The sequence below is a fragment of the Caloenas nicobarica genome, chromosome 2, assembly GCF_036013445.1.
Source record: "Caloenas nicobarica isolate bCalNic1 chromosome 2, bCalNic1.hap1, whole genome shotgun sequence".
In the NCBI taxonomy this organism is placed as follows: Eukaryota; Metazoa; Chordata; class Aves; order Columbiformes; family Columbidae; genus Caloenas; species Caloenas nicobarica.
This window is the reverse complement of record NC_088246.1, coordinates 26,718,068-26,736,850: the sequence shown is the minus strand read 5'-3', so window position 1 is coordinate 26,736,850 and position 18,783 is coordinate 26,718,068. Positions and strand designations below refer to the sequence as shown.

General features: G+C 36.7%; 1 protein-coding gene across 2 annotated transcripts in view; it reads left to right on the top strand.

The window, feature by feature from the left end:
- Window positions 1-18,783, top strand: part of SGCE (sarcoglycan epsilon) — a 34,029-nt gene that overhangs the window by 9,914 nt on the left and 5,332 nt on the right. Inside the window, exons 2-10 of one of the 2 annotated variants that reach the window (XM_065627449.1) lie at window positions 327-431; window positions 4,372-4,494; window positions 7,407-7,564; window positions 10,089-10,161; window positions 11,002-11,200; window positions 12,838-13,000; window positions 16,326-16,537; window positions 17,289-17,315; window positions 18,027-18,215. In XM_065627449.1, the coding sequence (XP_065483521.1) occupies window positions 327-431; window positions 4,372-4,494; window positions 7,407-7,564; window positions 10,089-10,161; window positions 11,002-11,200; window positions 12,838-13,000; window positions 16,326-16,537; window positions 17,289-17,315; window positions 18,027-18,215 (1,249 nt within the window). The remainder of the gene's footprint in view (window positions 1-326; window positions 432-4,371; window positions 4,495-7,406; window positions 7,565-10,088; window positions 10,162-11,001; window positions 11,201-12,837; window positions 13,001-16,325; window positions 16,538-17,288; window positions 17,316-18,026; window positions 18,216-18,783) is intronic. The other variant, XM_065627448.1, reaches the window with a different exon arrangement.

Below are 18,783 nucleotides of genomic sequence, written 5' to 3'. Positions count from 1 at the left end.
CTGGTGCAAATATATTTATCACAGAATGCTCTTCATCATCTTTATTATCAGTATAATTATGTCAGCAGAAGTGTCTGCAGAGGTTTAAGCATTTATTGTAAGCTTAGCCTGTTTGGAAAAAATGAGTGTCAAAAAGGTGACTCTCAGAAAGATTATTATGTATTTATACATTCAAATAAAATGCCACCATTTTTTTTAACCTGAGGCTCCTAAGCTTTGACTAAAACCAAAACCTGGTTTAGAAGGCATCTGATCCCATCTGATACTTGTTTTTTGGAAGTCTGTTGATCTGACTAATTTTTTTGCATTTGTTTTGTTCTGAAAAGCTTTTTTGTTAAGCTCTGCTGATGGCAATAATGGAACAGTTAACTGGAAGACTAAGCAAGCCCACAGTTATATTATCAGCAGAAAAAAGGCTGTTGAGAAGAATGGTGAGTTTAGGTTGTAAATTTAAATCCCATGTTGGTTCAGTCAAATCTGCTTTTAATATTACTCTTGCTTTTTCAGTCATGTCCTTGTTTTAGGAGTAAGGTGCTATTTCAAGGTAAGTAATGTGGAAAATTTTACATCTCTTCAGTCAGTTTAAAAATATTCACAGGGCTGTGTGTTTTTGTGAGTCTTCCCCAACTTTTCCTGTTCCTGCAGCTTTGCTTGAAATAATGGCTGTGTGTATACCTAATATTGCACATTTTCTTATCACAGCTGGTTGCTTGGAAATACCTCTGCAGTTCACTTAATACAATAACTTGTCTGTAACAATTTAAAATATCTTTTCATATACTAATGTAAAAAGACTATTTTACTGTCATTTATGCAAGTACACACAGAATATCGCAGCTAGTGTACAGTAGCTGAGAAAAGGCTTTTCACTGATTACCCATCCAGGCAGGCAACCTGGATTGGACCCCAAATCAAGTTATTTTGGGGATTGTGCTTCATCTGCTAAAAATCAATGGGGAGAGAACCCATTGAAAGTCATGGAAAAAATTTCCAGGTGGATTTTTTTTCTGAAGATCATCAACATGCAGGCTTCAACCAACATAGTAAATCTGAAATTTCTGGAGACAGAGGTCATCTGCTCCGGGCTGGAGGCTGATACAATCTCAGCTGTGCCCATGTTCAAGACCTACAAGAAGAATGACTGGGACAGTTTCTCAACATGTTTGGAAAAGAATGATGCGTGTTTTCCAACCTTCAGTTCCCAGTTAATCTACTTCTTTCCCAGTCTCCAGAACTTCTAAACTTTCTGCACAGATGTATCTTGCGATCTACAGAAAGTCCTCCAGGGGATCTAGAAACAAGAAGGAAGAAAATGGTGGTGTCAAGGTAGCTGATGCTATCTTTTTTTTTTTTTTTCCTAGCAGGGATCTGTTATGATCCTATGTAGTGAAGATTTTTAATTTCCCATGGTTAGTTTTACAAAAGCCTTTAACAGTCCCTGAGATTTTATTTGCCAGAGGGAATTTGCCCAAGCAATGTACACCTGGCAATCTGCTGTATCACATTAGTATCTAGAAGTTGGTAAGTACATTCAGTTTTGTCCCTAGATCACCTAAGATGATTACACATTCATCTCCAGTCTCAGGCAATCTTATAAAAATAATTGTGGGTTTTAAAAGCTTCTGAAGAAAATAGCATTTCACTGGTTTCATTATTGAAAGGCAGTGATTGCTGTAGTGGGCTGAAGACTCATCATTTTTCTCTGATTTTGAAGGAGCTTCGTAGGGGAAAAAGAAGAAGGCTTCTCTGACAAGGGGGGGCGAGAACTTTTGAATTCTAAATCTCTGTACTTGTGTCATTACAATGGTTCTGTCATTGTAAGATAAAACAGGTTTGTGGGTTTTTTTCCTTCTGAGAGGTATTTTTAGACTTCCACCAAGATCACTGTTTTATATCTGCATTAAATCCTTATTGGCATGCTTACTTCAACAACAGAGAACATCCCATTACTAGGAATGGGCAGGTGTTTAGTGGTGGCTATAGATTTCCTCTGACAGACAAAGAAATACGTTATATTTTTGTGGTGGTGTTATTTTCAGTAACTGCTCATTCCGTTATCCTTCCTTTCTAAAACTGTTGCTTATGGAGAAAATATGCATTACCTTTTCATTGTATTTCCTGTTTGAAATGGATTTTTATTGTATAGTCAAAGCATCAAAAAAGGAAAAATGGATTTTTCTAGATACTTGACACATTTTCAGCCAGCCACCATATTTTTGTCAGCTTTTCTGCTTATGTTATAAATTTCTTCTCTCAGATTTTCTTGAAAATATTTTAAAGGAAACTAATTAGTTCCCTTGCTCTATTTACAGTTCATTCACAGAAGTGTGTGCAAAATTTTTTGGGTCATCAACTTACTAATTTTAATTATACAAATCAAATAGCTATGTTACTGTACTTAAGTCTACATAATTAAAGTTACAGTGACTGGTTTATTAACCGCACAAAATTGTAATAAACTATTTAAACTTCAGGATTCATTTTAATTTTGTCTTTAATGTAAAGTTATTAGAAAGATATTCTGTTCACTATTGTGTTAAAAAAGGTTTCCAAAAGTGGCGAAAAGCAGCTGCTGTGGAATTTGGTCAATAGTATGTCCAGGGCTTGAGACTATTAATTCCACAGCATCAGGCTTGAAGATTGGGAAGGGTGTAACTAAACGTAGAGGTCTGCATTACAGATGTCTGCACCTCCTCTCAGCTGCCTCTGCAGTCACCGCAGATCTGGTCTGTGCAGTCAGGAATCTGGGACATGATTCATCTTGTTTTACAGGAGAAATCAAATTAATCAACCCCGAGAAGCGTCTGTTTCTTCTCCACTGACTATAAAAGGAGCCCGACTAACTCAGTGGTGGATGTTGTTTCTGTAGGCATCTAAAATTAGGTGAGATAGATTCCACATGGAGTATGTGGTGCAAGGAACGGAATGTTTGTGATTAATGCCTAACTAGCAGTGGCTTTTTAAGCACATCTCAAGTAAGAAGGTTGGTATAGTGATAAGGGTGGAGAAATTATACCAGGATGAGAAAATTGCTTGAAGTTGATCCACATTTCAAATGTATCTTGCTTACATCTTTCAAATGTATCTTGATCCAAGTGTTGAAATGAGCCCTTTTATCTTCTAGCAGGTACAAGTTTGTTCCCGAGAGTTTGTTACAATAACTCAATCTCTTTCCAAGTCGCTCTTCCCAATGAGAGTTCCTCCCATGCTGTACGGCCTATAACCTTTCTTCAGAGATGGGACTTCTCATAGGTTCTTTCACTTTAGCAAGCAAGGCAGGTAGCTGCATGTCTCTGTATCTGTGACTTATCATCTGTATGTACCACTTGTGTAATCCTCATCTCATTGACAAAATTTATCAGCAATGATTGATTCTTTCAATAGTAATATGGAAGAGCAAAATGACCTATGATCAGTCCTGTTAAGACATCATGAGAAACAGTATTCTCCATTTATACTTAAATTTTGGAGCTTGTTGATAAAGTGGTTTCTTATCCATTTAATTTATAGTAATGATTTTTTAATTCTTTTAATTCATGTGTTATACCTGAATAAGATTTGCATTTATCAGCTAAATTTGTAACTCCATAAAAATAGCATATTGCTTTCACATATGCCGGTGGTTCTGAATTGTTTCCTTTAGGTTTTTAATTCTGAGTCCTGTAAAATACGGCTTCATTTTTTTTTTCGGAATCAGCGATACCTGACTGGCCTATAATTACCCATGTCCTTCTGTTTTATCCTTCAATACAAGCACAACATCTTCAGTAATGAGCTCTCTAACCAAATTTTTAGATATATGTTATCTGAATGTGCTGGTCTAAGAAAGTCTAGCTTTTAAGAACTCGTAGAAATCCTCAGCTGAAGTGAATCACTTTGTCCTTTTCTGCACAAGAGCTGAAAAATCTGCCATTTCCATTCAGTGCAGAGTCAGTACCACCAATTGGTAAGATTCCTCTGTATTCCTCATGTTCCTTATTTATATGTAAAATATCAAGAAAATATTATTGTATCATTAATGTATTTTTATTCATGTAATATTACAAATAAACCAACTATAAAATTACAATAGCCTTCCTTGGTTTTTTTAATTGCAAAAAAAATAAAGAGCTCGTACAACTTCTGCAATCCTAACCTACCTGTTTTGTTTACTGCAGTGTTGAAGGGACCCTGTTGGGCAAAGCGAGGGTTTGTTCTGCCTTCTGTTCTTATATCTATGCAACCTTTTAAAAAACTTATTAACAGTTATCTAATATTTGCTGCTTTCCTTCTCTCAGATGCCCACATTGCCGTTGAAATGCATGCTGTATTATCTAGAGCATGTCTCATTTTTGCTTTTTTCTGTCTCTTATCTTTCCTTCTGCATTTCAGTGTACACGATTCTGTCTAAGGTGCACTCTGATCGGAATGTATACCCTTCTGCTGGAGTTCTTTTTGTTCATGTTTTGGAGAGAGAATACTTTAAGGGGGAATTTCCTCCTTACCCAAAGCCTGGTATGGGATGCTAAGATCTTCCGTATTATATAAAGTGTAGAAAAAAAGTTTTTAAAACTCCAAGTCTATTTAGCATACCTTATGGTGCAGCATATAACATACAAATGAAATAAAATACGTGGTCCTACAAGTTTATAATGTTCTGATTTGTGACCATCATTTCTGAAAAGACGCATATAACTGTGTATTGTGAAAAATGTACTTACTTTGGGAAGGCATAATAATGCGTTATATATCTGAGATTAGGAAATATACCTTTTCTTCACTTTTTCTTTAAACATGAAAATGTGAAAGTTTAAGTGTCTGTTAAAAATGCCATTTATCTGATCACTGCATCAGACATAGTATGTATATGAAAGAGCACTTTGAAAGCGCATAATAAACTTTAGACATAAGAGAAGATCAAATATGAGACTACATAATGATGTTTCATTAATTTTAAACAAATATTCATTTGGATTCAGCCTTCTTCTTATAATTAGGAACAGTTTAATGTTAGTAAGCAGTTTGTTTTTAGAGAAAGAGCTGTGATTTCCTAAGGTTAAAGCTAAAGGATTGATTGTTGGCAGGTTAGAATATGTATAAGCAGTCTGGGGGGGATTGGAAGAGAAAGAGTATTCTGCCCCACATGCTTATCAACAATGAAAGGGAAAAAAAAAAATATATATATATAAAAAATATTATATATATATACACAGGCAAGAAAAGGAATAAATATATAAATGTATCCTATTAATCTAAGCATAACTATGCTGTTTTCCTATGAAAATGGGGAAAACCTATAATATATGTACAGTGCACACATATTCAAAACCTGTTTCATTAATAAGCTTTCGAATTTGAGAGTACTATTTTCAGAGCTCACGTTAAAGAAAAAAGCTTCTGTTAGCATCAGTTAAATTTTGTCCTGAATAAACCCAAATGTTCTAAAAATTTCCTCTCCTTGAAAAATTGATGTTTTTCCTGATATGTAAACCTGAGTCTTCATTTCATGTAACAGTGACTGGCAGAGTGAAGTTTGTCTCAGTCCCCAGTTTTCTCCTGGTTTTGGCACACAGCTAGAAGGAACCTGGAAATTTTACTGATGATGGATTGTCTTTCAAATCCTTACAGCCCCATCCTGTCTTGACATTCATGTGATTTGAAGGCAGTGTGAATCTGATCTCGCATCCTGCTGAAATTTCTGTATCCATAGACGATCGCGATCATAGAAATTCACTGAAGGCCAGATGTTACCATGGTTCTTTTATTTTTTTCTGCTCTGCTGGATTATTAGCCTGGCCTGCCTTGATGAAGGGCAAACCAGAATGTGCCACAGGTGGCTTTCACAATTTCCCCCAAATCATTTGTGATGCTGGGAATTTTATTCTGAATGCAATAGGTTAGATTACTGGGATGTCCTGAGGGAATCACAGAATCGCAGAATGTCAGGGATTGGAAGGGACCTCGAAAGATCATCCAGTCCAATCCCCCTGCCGGAGCAGGAACACCCAGATGAGGGTACCCAGGAAGGCGTCCAGGCGGGTTTTGAATGTCTCCAGAGGAGACTCCACAACCTCCCTGGGCAGCCTGTTCCAGGGCTCTGTCACCCTCACTGAGAAGAAGTTTCTTCTCAAATTTAAATGGAACCTCCTGTGTTCCAGTTTGCACCCATTGCCCCTTGTCTTAGCATTGGTTGTCACCGAGAAGAGCCTGGCTCCATCCTCGTGACACCCACCTTCTATATAAACAGTAATGAGGTCACCCTCAGTCTCCTCCAAGCTAAAGAGCCCCAGCTCCCTCAGCCTTTCCTCGTAAGGGAGATGCTCCACTCCCTTAATCATCTTCGTGGCTCTTCGTGGAAGTTGCGTTACACCCTGGTGCTGGTTTGGGGTGGTTCTGGTCCCTCTTACCCACAGCCAGATGTGTAAGTGTGGACCTGAAAACTAGTTACCCCTTGGCCACAGGTCTCTGGAGATGACAGCCCTTCTTTATTCACTGGGCTCAGTTTCTGCCTTCTGTGCCAGCCTGCTTGTCATCTTCTCTTGTCACCTGTCCTACGATGGCTGCCGTTGCCCTTTCAGAGAGCAGCTGGAGGAGCGCAGTGCTGTGGTGTCTGCGCAGGCTCAGAGGGATCTGCCCGAGTTCTGTACCTCAGCTACACGGTGCTTATGCCTCGGGGGTGAGGGTCTGGCATTGCTGAGGCACACCTGACTTCACTTAGAAAAGCTAAAATAAACTGAAGTCAAATCCAGACATTTGTAAGAGTAGCAATAAGAATCATGAGAACTGTTGTACTGGTTTGACTTGAGGGACTTTTAGAGGTTGCATCTGGACCATTGCGTTTAGTAGCTATCACTGGGCCAGGAATGTCTGGTCCTTTTTTGAATTAATTTGTTGTCTAAAGGAAAAAACTACTGCCAGCTGTTGGTGCTGAAGACCTGTATGTCTGTCCTGATGCTAACAGAAGCTTTCGGGCATTAATGGTTACACTGCCACTCTTCACAGTAAGCCCTCCCAGGTACATTTGGTTTCTGGAGCCATTATCAAAAACATGAATAAAATAAAGGTTTTGGGGAATTACAGGACTGAGACCTTTGTGCTTTTGTCAGTGAGGAGGTTAGATGCTTCAATTCTAGGTGGAATTAAGCTCTAAAAGTCAGACCTACTAGTTAATGAGCATGAGCCATACCAGTACATTCATCTCTGCAATTGGTTTACACTTTTCAGATATTAATTTCTTAATACTTACAAGTGCTAAGTAAGAGTTCACATATATCTGGCATGGTAAAGGTTAGCAATTTTTGTTTTTCTTTTTGGAAATGTTTTGCAAACATAACTGGAAGTCAGAACAAGACTTTCTAGAGGAAACATCAAAATCAAAGCATATAAAATTTTCTTGTAAATATTCTAATACAGTTTTTCTTATTCAGGTGAAATAAGTAATGATCCTATAACATTTAATACCAATTTAATGGGTTACCCTGACAGACCGGGATGGCTACGCTATATACAAAGGACACCATACAGTGATGGGGTGCTGTATGGCTCACCGACTGTAGAAAATGTGGGCAAACCAACCATCATTGAGGTATTTTCTTTCAAAAGTTTGAAAATATGTGTTTTGTTTTAGAATATAAGATTCAGAACTGTCAACGAGTATTGCCTTTTATTTTTGAAAAGTTAATTACAATAATAATGAAAATATTATAAGATGGGAACTTGTAATATTAATATTTAGTCTTAGGTACCATTATATCCTCTTTTGAGAAAAAGCCAAGTTGTGTGACATTTCATGTTTTAAGGTATAATTAGTAAAAAGGAATAACCACTTAAGCTTAATATTCCTAGATACAATACCTTTTGATTCTTGCCCTTCATTTTTCTAAGAGGCATTTCATTTCAGTAAATTATGAATATATTAAAGTTTTATTCAAAATGCAGGGCAAAAAAAGCTTTGTAAACTACTGTACTGGAAGAAAGATGAATTCTGAACTTTGTTATATTCAACACTAAATATGCGCCAGACTTTTCCCCACTGGAAAATATAGTGTTCAGTCAATAAACCGGTTTTGGTTTTATTTTTCAAATTAAATTGTCTTTCATCAAATATTCCCTGGTTCATTATTCATGTTTATTGATAGATTTTAATTTAATTAACCCTTGCATGTATTTAATTCTGTTCTTATAAGTTTAACAATGACAAAACCCGCTACTTTATCTTTGACAATTAGCTATGCAAATGTTCAAAAGCACTAGTTATTCATTGAGCAGTGATTGAAAGGTAAAAAGGACTGTGTATTCTGCCATGTATGTCACAGACAGCAGACTGAATCGGACACTGTGTGCTCATTCACAGTCTTAAGGAGAAATCTGCTCATTGACTTGCTCCAGCCATTTTGCTGCTTCAGCAGTACATTTGTCTTAAATTCTTGATGAGTTGTTGTTTTTTTTTTTCTAAATTGCATTTGATACAATTTTTCTGCCTCAAGGATGACATCTCTAAATGTTCAGTTATACTGTAGATAATTTCTCCCATGCTTAGTTTTATATACGTGATTCAGTTTTGATTTCAGCAGGACTCATCATATCTGTAAAATTAATAATGTGCAGAAGTATTTGCAGACTCTGCTTAGCTTTCTGTAGAGGAAACCATTATTTAAAATTGCCCTTTTTTAAATGGCACATGCTTTTAGATACTAGGATCTATATCAAGACCTCCATTCCAAGCATGACCCCAAGCCTGTATTGAACTAAATCTTGCCTACAATACAATTTAATTCCTTGCAGTCCCACTCGCAGATGTGGCTTTTGAATTAATTCTATAGTACGTGAGGAGGTCAAATTGCATTTGATCCACTTCCCAGTGCCATCTGAGAGGAGCGGTTGCATATTCTATTAATTTTATAGTGGAATTGTTACATTATGTAAGATGTAATTGTGTCAGGTAAGCTTTTCCCTCTACACTTAAACCTGCAGAAGATATTCCAGGGCAATTTTCCTTTTCATTTAAAGTCCTTAAAAGAAATGCAACATCTGTTTCTTTTGTTTATTTAATAATCAATGTCACAGCGCTTTGTAGCTGGTTGATGAGAAGCAATGTATTTGTCACTATTGCCACTCCTCTGCCTCTCCTTCACCCCTGAAATGAATGAACTGAAGTTTAAAATAAGGAAAAAAGTTTGTATTTTTCAGTTTGTTTCATGAAATATTCTCGCTTTTCAGGGAAAAAAAAAAGTAGCAAAATTTATACATAATTATGCTGATATCCAGCCTCATTCTGTATTTCCTATGAATGAGCACTTAATTGTAGTACAATTTACTAGGTTACAGTCACCTCTGAGGAGCAGCCACTTGTGAGCATTTCAGGCATCCTATACATTTAAACTATACGATTGGTATCCTTAGGTAATTTGATTACGAAGGCATAAGTTTCCAAAAATAAGTCATCAATGTTATATCTACCTACTAGTTTGCAGTTCTCCTACAGTTACAGATTCCAGTTATTTTTTTAGATTACTTGTGTTGGAGCAATGCTTGTGAATCCATTCATAGAGTGTGACTTCACTGGGGCTACCACTAAAACTAAACCCCAGCCCCAAAGATTAGAATCGCTGGGATCCCGACGCTCCTTTAAATATCTCTCTCTTGGTTGGTTCCCTCAGAGCCATCAATGAATGTAGATCTTCCAGTATTGATGGAGTGGGGTTGGAGAGTGGGCAGGCAAATGGAGAAACTGGTCTTTGTGTATGGTGGTTCCTAACTCAAAGACAGCAGGAAACAAAGAATACACATGTATGGCAGAACACTTTTATCTGGGCCAAAATATATTATTTTCACACGTATCCCTTGGATAATTGTATTTGGCTATCGACTGGTCGAGAAAATTCTGGTATCCTGACCTGAAGGTAGCGTACTGCATCAAAGAAATCAACCTTACCTTTCGAACTGTATATTAATGAATGAATGAATGTTCATACTTTTCAAAATAAAGAGGCAAGGCATTTAAAAGGTGAGAAGTATTTCTAAATTATCAATTTTGTTTTCTTTGATGGTTTATTTACCCGATTTTCATATTTGCATTGTTGTTTTGCAATCACGTCTTTTCACTCCAGATCACCGCATACAACAGGCGTACCTTTGAGACAGCAAGGCATAATTTGATCATTAATATAATGTCAGCAGAAGGTATGTACAGAAAAGAGCTTCTTGTGTTTTGAACTGAATAAGCAAAACCATATTATGGGCTCCTGTTCTTTTAAAATCAAAATTTAAAAAAATATGTTAAAATAGTTGTCTGGTGTTCAAGCCAAGTGCAGGGGCACAAAAGGGAAGTAAGAGAATTTTCCCTCTTTTGATGCAATTTGTTATTTTTATCCAGATTGTTTGTATCAGGTAGGACTGTTATTCCTCATTCACAAGAAAAAGTTCTGTTTGCCTTTTTAAAAAAATTAATTTGAATTTTTTTCCCGTCTTTTCAAATGGACCTTACCTGGAGGATTTTACTCTGTTTCTGCATGTTGTTCATTTTTCTTAGTTCTGCGTGTTCTTTATGCAGAGAACAATTGTATAGGTGGATTCCGAAAACAACAGATTATGGCATATATGGATGTTTGTGTCCTTAAAATTAATTCTTTTAATTATATGTATGTATTTACAATCTGGAGTATGGCAGGTTGGAATCCATTGTCACTGTAGATCAGTTTTGACCCCCAAATTAACATGAATGTAATTTTATGTGTTTAATGAAGATTTACCAGCTAAGACTCTCTTACTCCAGTCTGCTTCTTCATCTCCCAGTTGTTTTATAAATAGCCAATGGTTTTCAGCTTAATTATTAATAACAGCTAATGGTACTAACTATTTAATTAAACATAATCACATTAGGTTCAAAATGACCTAGTTCAAATACAAGATTTTTGGAAAGGTGTATCGATCTTAAAGGGGTATTACATTAATCATGACTTCAAATTCTTTGTTATGGAGCCTTTATTTAAGGCAAAACTCTTCCTTTTTCATCACAAATAGATTTTCCTTTACCGTACCAAGCGGAGTTCTTCATAAGGAATATGAATGTAGAGGAAATGTTGGCAAGTGAAGTTCTTGGCGACTTTCTGGGAGCAGTGAAGAATGTGTGGCAGCCAGAACGCTTGAACGCTATCAACATTACTTCAGCCCTCGACCGGGGAGGGAGGGTTCCGCTTCCCATTAATGACATGAAGGAAGGGTAAGCACGTGTGTCACTCGCATGTTTTTGCTTTACTTGTTTTGTTGCTAAAAAGCTTAATATTTTTTCAGGTTTTCTAGAAATTTGCAATTACTCTTTTATATTTTGGAATTAGGTATGAAAAGTTTACTGATGTTCCAAACCCCTGTTATACGATGGGTTTATTGTGCTAGATGCCATTTCAATGGGCAGCAGTTCCTATATATTGATTTTAAAATGCAAGCAATACTAATAAACTCCATTAACTATAAAAGAGTTGGTAGTAAATACGCTGATTTTATAATGCCAATCTTACTTCTGAGCAGTCATTTAGCATGATTTTCAAGTATTTAATAGTTCCCAATTCCAAAACCATGAAATTTTGAAACAAGGTGAGATAGATCATAGGTTACAAAGACACTTGGATTTCCAAGAGCGTTTAACATATAACAGTGTCATCTGTAGCTGTACTCTCACTTAGTGAAATTAGTGAAAGTGATAAGCTGAAGTATCTGGGGAATTTAGGTTATTGAGTGTAGACTGCAGGAATGCACTCTTTCTTTCCAGTTGTGATTCATAACCATAAATTCTGCTCTGAAATATGATACTTCACTTAGAAACTAATAAGGACTTAGTCTTTTCAAAATACAGTTGTGGTAGTGCTTTTCCCTGCCAACAATAAAGACACCTGGTTATTTTTAGATATTTTTAGATATTTTAGGGTTAAATAATATTGAAGAAAGGGCCGAGGGTTCAAAACCTGTGACGTGTGTACAAAATATTGCTGTTTCAGAGCCCTTTTGTGCATCTGGAGTTTCTGAGCACATCTAAAGAATGAAAGTGACTTCTATACTAATCAGAGTAATAACAGAGCCACTTAATACTAAGTGGCCACATTTGAAACGTTTATTTAGCTAATACCTAATATACCAAATATCAACCAGGACCTAATTTCTGTTTCGTGATCCATTGACACATTATTACTTGTTGCAGCTGACTATATTTTCCAGCAGCATTCTACGTATTTGAATATGAAAATGAATAATACATTTAGCTCAGTTGCTCTTCTGTACTGTAATACTAAATGAAGTATTAAGTTTACATTCAGCTTTCAGTATTCTGCAAATGTCATTGGCAGTACACAGCTACAGTATGGAATCTTTAAGAAGCTGGAGGCTTTGGCAGGTTCATGTTAGTATTAGGTTTAGAAATAACTAAGCCTTGTGAATTTCATTTGAAAACATGGGAAGAAACTCTTTAAAAATAATCTTAAAGACTGAAGTTTTACTTAAGATAAAATTACGCTATTGCAATGCGATTTTCAACAGTAGTACTGATTTGCTTACATGAGGAACCTACTCTTGGAGCTCTTCGACTTCATAGCAATTGACAGCTGATGGTAAGCAAACATTTACATTATGCAGCAAACCAGAGTACGTTATAAGAAGTAGCTAGAAAAATAATTTTGAATTCAGTCTGTTATTCATATGCTTAGATAAAGCATATTGTCAAGAAAAATAATTGAAAAAAGTAATTTTAGTCTTTAAAGCACAGCTGAATGTTACCACGAACAATAATAACGTTTGGAGAGTACGTCGCTGTCCCCTGGGGATTTGTGAGAGGTTTCCTGACAGTCTGTCACTGATCTCTTTCTGCAGTGTCTACGTTATGGTTGGAGCAGATGTTCCATTCTCTTCGTGCTTACGAGAAGTGGAAAACCCACAAAATCAGCTGAGATGCAGTCAAGAAATGGAGCCTGTTATAACCTGTGATAAAAAATTTCGGACTCAATTCCATATTGACTGGTGTAAAATCTCTCTGGTGAGTTATTTTATTATTGCATAAAAATGATGTTTATAGGAGTACAATATTTTATGCCAGACATGATTGAGGTAAGAGTTTTGCCAGCCTGGCCAGAGAACTCTGCCAAATTCCACTTTATCATGACTGATTGACATTGTTTTCCATCTAGAAGACACAAATTGTGAAAGGATTTAGCTATGTAGAATAAGCTCTAGTAAATGTGAGCACCAGTGAAACCACCATATTTGACTAGTGGTGATTTATATAAATGGCCAGAGAACTCTAGGATTTACAGAACTAAAAGTAATGAGAGAATTATTTAGGTAGGTGTAGTTCATTAATTCAGTGTGCTAACACTGCTAGTTATACTTCCTTTCCTAAAAAGTATGTGTCTATATATAAATATATGTTTTCTCAAATATTGAGTCTACAGCACTGACCAGTTAAATGCTGTTGCTGTTAAATGCTATGCTGTTAAAAAAATCTTTCTGAAAATTATCTAAAACATATTTCCTGTTAAAAATGAAAAATAAAAGAAAACAGTGTTGACTAATGAAACAAAAATAAATTAGAACATTCTTATCAGTTGAATACAAGAAAAATGATAACCGAATGCTAGACTACTTGCCATAGAAGGAGTGTAATTCCCAAAGAGGCTTTTAAAGGTTATTTTTGTTCAGTTCTGGTAAGGAAAAACTAGAAATGATACAGTATTGGAAGAGAACGTTGCAGATAAATTTGAACAAAGATGGTGAAGGTACATAACATAAACTTAGGTGACTGTTGAGAGGCTTCAGAAATTACCCAAGAGGAAGCAGAAAGGGAGGTATGAAAAGCTTTGGTACAAGGTAAAAAATGTATTGAATATGAGAAAAGGTATTCACAGACAAAATCAATTAGATAACTTCCAACCCTTTCTTTCTATACACTATAAATTAGGAGATCTGTTAGAAAGCTGGAAAATACTTGTTTTCAAAAGAATTTTGAGATTGTTTACTCTTTATTGGCTTTCTGTTGACAAATTGCAAAAGGTACATGTGTACACAGCAATACTTGGCAGCACCTGAAAAACAGCAGAAGTCAGCCTTTGTCAAGAACAAACTATTTCAAGTCTTTTATTTCCTTCTGCAAGAAAGAAGTAAAACAGGTGCTGCAGCAGATGTCATTTATTTTTGGTAAGGTTTTTTGATACTTTCTCATAGGCAAGCTCAGGAACATGGCCTAGGGGAAGCTAGGACCTAGTGGAGAGCTGGTTGGATAGCCATAATCATAGCAGAATTATTAATAATTCCTTGCCATTCTTCATTAATAAGCTGGGTGGTGGAATGTGCTTATTAAATTAAATTTGCAGTCCCCATGAAACTGCAAGTATCTGCAGGTGCATTGAAGGTCAGGATAAAATTCAGAGAGGTCTTGAGAAATTGGAGGAATGGCCTTAGAAAACAGGGTGAATTTCAAAGGGAGCAGCAGAGGAACAGTGCACTAATGTGAAAATAATCAACAGTACCCACATCGAATGAAGAGCAGCTGGTGAGGAGCACTTCTCCAGAAAAAAAAAAAAATAAACGCCTGATAGTGGTTCATCAACTACTGGTGGAGCAGCATCGTGCTGTTCTGAGAAAAGCAGCGACCACCCTGGGATGTGTCACAGGAATGGGCTCCAAGAGAAGTGTTAATTTTCTGCAGCAGCCTATGAGGCAGCCTTCTCAGCGCTTGTTTGGGCAGCACACCACGATAACCGAATTTAAACAGTCTTAGGGGTGTTTGCTGTTGCCAACAGCGTTGCTGCTGCGTGCTGTAGCCTGATGCATCGAAGGGAAAAGGGAGCCCAGCTCCCCCCGGTCTGATCACGGTCTGTGCTTCACCGGGCAAGCGAGGGGCAGGAGCCCCCAGATCCAGGGGCTGGGAGGGAGCTGAGCTCCGTTTCTCTAACCACAGCACAGACCAGGGAGTGGAAATAAAACCATCATCTCCTCTCCCTCCCATGTTTTATGAGGTGACGATGATGGTTAGCATGTGAATGAAAGAGTCAATTTAAGTTTGTGGGTGCCAAATTCTGAAAAGGGGGACAACATAATACGTGCTTCCTCTTAACGCTGCTGATAGCTTGTGTATGGGCTTCTGCCAGTCACATCAATAAGTGCATAAGGATTTTTTGTGCTTTGCTTAGGGTCGGAGAGTCAGCTAAGCAGCCAGATGCAACCTGGTGTACCTGACATAAAAGATACTGTGGAATTAATGAGTGGAGAATACATAAATTAATTTTTATCAAACTATCTTGCACTTACACATATGCATTTGACGCTCAACAAAACATTATTTCTAGCATTCCATGAAAACCTGTTCATCCATTGCGTAAGTTTTAATACACCATTTTATGACTTAAAATATAAATTATAAAGAAATGACCGTCAGTTGCAAGGTTTCTCAAGGAACAGTGTCAGGCAAAAGGTCAAGAATGTAGGCAAATATAATTTTCATTAATGATCTGGAGAGAGTTTTAAAACTAACACTGATAAAATTTAAAAGTACTATCTAACTGAAGATAACAGGAAAATGAAGGCAGAAAATTGAAAAATCATGTGGGAAAGGCAAGTTAAATGCAATATGAAAGTCAGTAGCAAAAAAAAAGTTGAATTTTTAGAAACATTAGATACAGACATTTAAAAAAAAAAATCCTTGTGACCAGGAATGCAGCCTTCTGGAGGTTAGTTGAATTAGGAGGTAGAAGAAACCTTGGAACTCTGTCTCTGATCACCTAAAGGCACATCTCATGTCCAGGGCTTCCTGCGTGGGGTAGGAGGAGGCACGAGAGCTCCATCCCCAGCAGCTCCCTTCATGGCTCCTGCTGCTTCGAGCGCTGGATGCAAAGCTCAATAGGAAGGAGAAAGAAAATCCATAGGTACTCCACTCTTCCTCTACCACCTCTGTACAAGAGAGGGCAGTATTGTTATGTAGGAAGACGAGTAGGAAATGGATTAATTAATCAAAAAGAAATCAGTGTCAAATAATTAGTTTGCAATAAAAATGTTTACTGAATTTTTTGCTGAAATACTATTTGTGTGAGATATCCCTAAAATTAATCTGTAAAAAACATAGTCTCTCTGGTAGGCACATAATAAAGTAATAATGTGGTAATGTGGCAAAGCAGAAGCTTTCAACGAAATGTAAGGTTTTATGAGTTAAAAAATGTATTGGATGAAATTGTATAGAATTTGTCAAATGTGTAATAGGCATTCTTTTATATGCTGTGGCTGGTTACTGCCTAGTTTTTACACACTGTTACTTTGTGATATAATTGTCTTTTTTTTTCTTCTTCTTTTTTTTTTTTCCTGGGTATCAGGTTGACAATACAAAACAAGTTTCCACCTTTCAGGAAGTGATTCGTGGAGAGGGGATATTACCTGACAGTGGAGAATACAAGCCACCTTCTGATACACTGAAAAGCAGAGACTATTACTCGGATTTCCTAATTACACTGGCAGTGCCCTCGGCAATAGCACTGGTGCTTTTTCTAATACTTGCCTACATCATGTGCTGCCGACGGGAAGGAGTGTGAGTACTTTAACACACTAACAAGTAACTGTAGGTTTTGCTAAGGTTATAATGCATAGAAGACTGTTTGTTAGAATTCCATTCAGTTCATTAAAAAACATTTAAAACAGGCCAAAAGATATCTGCTTGAAGTATTGAGCTATTTCGCATCTAAGCACACAGAGTAATTTCCAAGAGAATGGATATAGGGCCTCTAATTGTTCTAGCTGAAAGGGTTAAAAATCTCAACATATGCACAAAACTCCACAAAATCTCCACATACGCACAGCTCGAAAAAATCCCCCAAACAAATAAAATGCTAATAAAGGATCGTCGATTCAGGAAAATATTAAGTAATTTCTAAAATGCTAACTTTTATAAAATAAATCTGGTTGAGGATATGAACTGAATTTAGACACGTTATAAAAGAAAAATACATAAAAGGAAAGCAGCAAGTAATGTAATTTCTGCCATTTCTTACACAAACTACAATTTCATTTTGTCACAGAATTTATTTCAGCCAGAAGCTTGTTCTTTAACTTGCATTTTCATTTCTCTGTGTGTGTCTGTGTGTGTCTGTCATCAGTATCACATCTCTATACGTGCGTTCATCGAGGCCTCATCATAAGCCCAGTTGCAAATGCTGCCAAGTTGCGTTTAGCATTAACCTTGTCAGCATTTCAACATCATGTACTATTTTCATCATCAGATAGATTTAATGTTCCAACTATCAATGCTATTATTTAATTCATAAATTTTGTTTTGTTTTTAGGGAAAAGAGAAACATGCAAACACCAGAGTAAGTGTCTTCTTTCCTGTTATTTTTCTTTTACCATTTAATTTTCATTCTCAGTAGCTTGTCATGCTTCATACATGTGTGTCATAATCTTCTTTCATTCTCTCTAATCCATGGTTTAATTCATAAATATGAAAGCTGCTTTTAAATCAGATTCTTGGCAGGGATAGAAGACTAGAATAAAAAGGGTTTGAAATTAACAACTGTCAATTGAAAATAAAATAGTTCTGTTAGAGTAAATATGTTAACATGTAATTTATACTCCTGGTTATTGGACTTCCCAGCCTCTGTCTTAAGGGCAGGGGACAGGAGAACAAATATCCTGGAAGGTATCCAGTGCTTCTAGTATGGAGGGTTTTAAAATTAATCTATGAGGGGTTTTTTTAATCTAACACAAGAATCAGGAGTTAATCAAAACTTTTAACTGCAGCAAATAAGTGGAAAATTAGACATAAATTGCACAGTCTTTGATCCTATGAAAAATACTTATGCAGACAGCAAAATCTAATGGAATAATTACTGCCTTAAAAATTAAATAAATGCAATATTTATTAAATTAACTATGTAAAGTTTTACTGTAATTGCTGCACAATAGAGTCTGTAGCATGCATCAAAATCCTTGCATTTTTAAGAAAAATAATAACTGTAAAAGTCTATCAATTTTGATAGAGCACTTAAAGCATGCATTTACTGTTTTATTTCCCTTTGACGTAGCATCCAGTTGGTCCACCACAGCGCTATCCAGAAATCAACCAAAGAGCTTCGTGACATGTCTAAAAACAGAGAGATAGCGTGGCCCCTTTCAACGCTTCCCGTGTTTCACCCGGTTACTGGTGAGATCGTGCCGCCCCTTCACACTGACAGCTACGATAACACCAGTATGCCGCTGATGCAGACCCAGCAGTAAATATTTACATTTTCTTTTCTTTTTTAATACTCGCTGTGTTGCACGATTTATCCGTGGGTTCCTGTGCTTGTCATCTGAAATGTGTTTATTATGGAGGTATTGGCAGTCACTCTAGTTCAAGATTGCTCTGATGTTCGCATTTCAAGCAGAAAGAAAGGCCTTCTGTTATAAAATGAAGTGGCTGGGTTTCAGTCTGCAGACTTGGCAAGAAGCTTTGCGTGGAGCAGCTACATTTCTGCATATTTTGGAGAAAAACTACTTTTGACAGAGAATCAATTAAAACTGTTCTATTTTAGACACCCTGCCTCTTAACCCATGGTATAAAGCTACCACCAGGCTGGTGGTGGTTTGATACCAGAAAACCCAGGCTTTGTAAGTAGTTAGTCATGTTCCTGTCACACGTGGTTTGTGGTTGAAATGTTAACGTTGAACAGAAGAGCATATTCTATTTCAGAGATAACAAATACAGACTTGCCAATGAAAACGCTCAGAGCTCTCAGCCGTTTCCATTGTTGCCAGCCTCTCTCCAGGAGAGAAACCAGGAAAATACTTATTTCTGTTTCT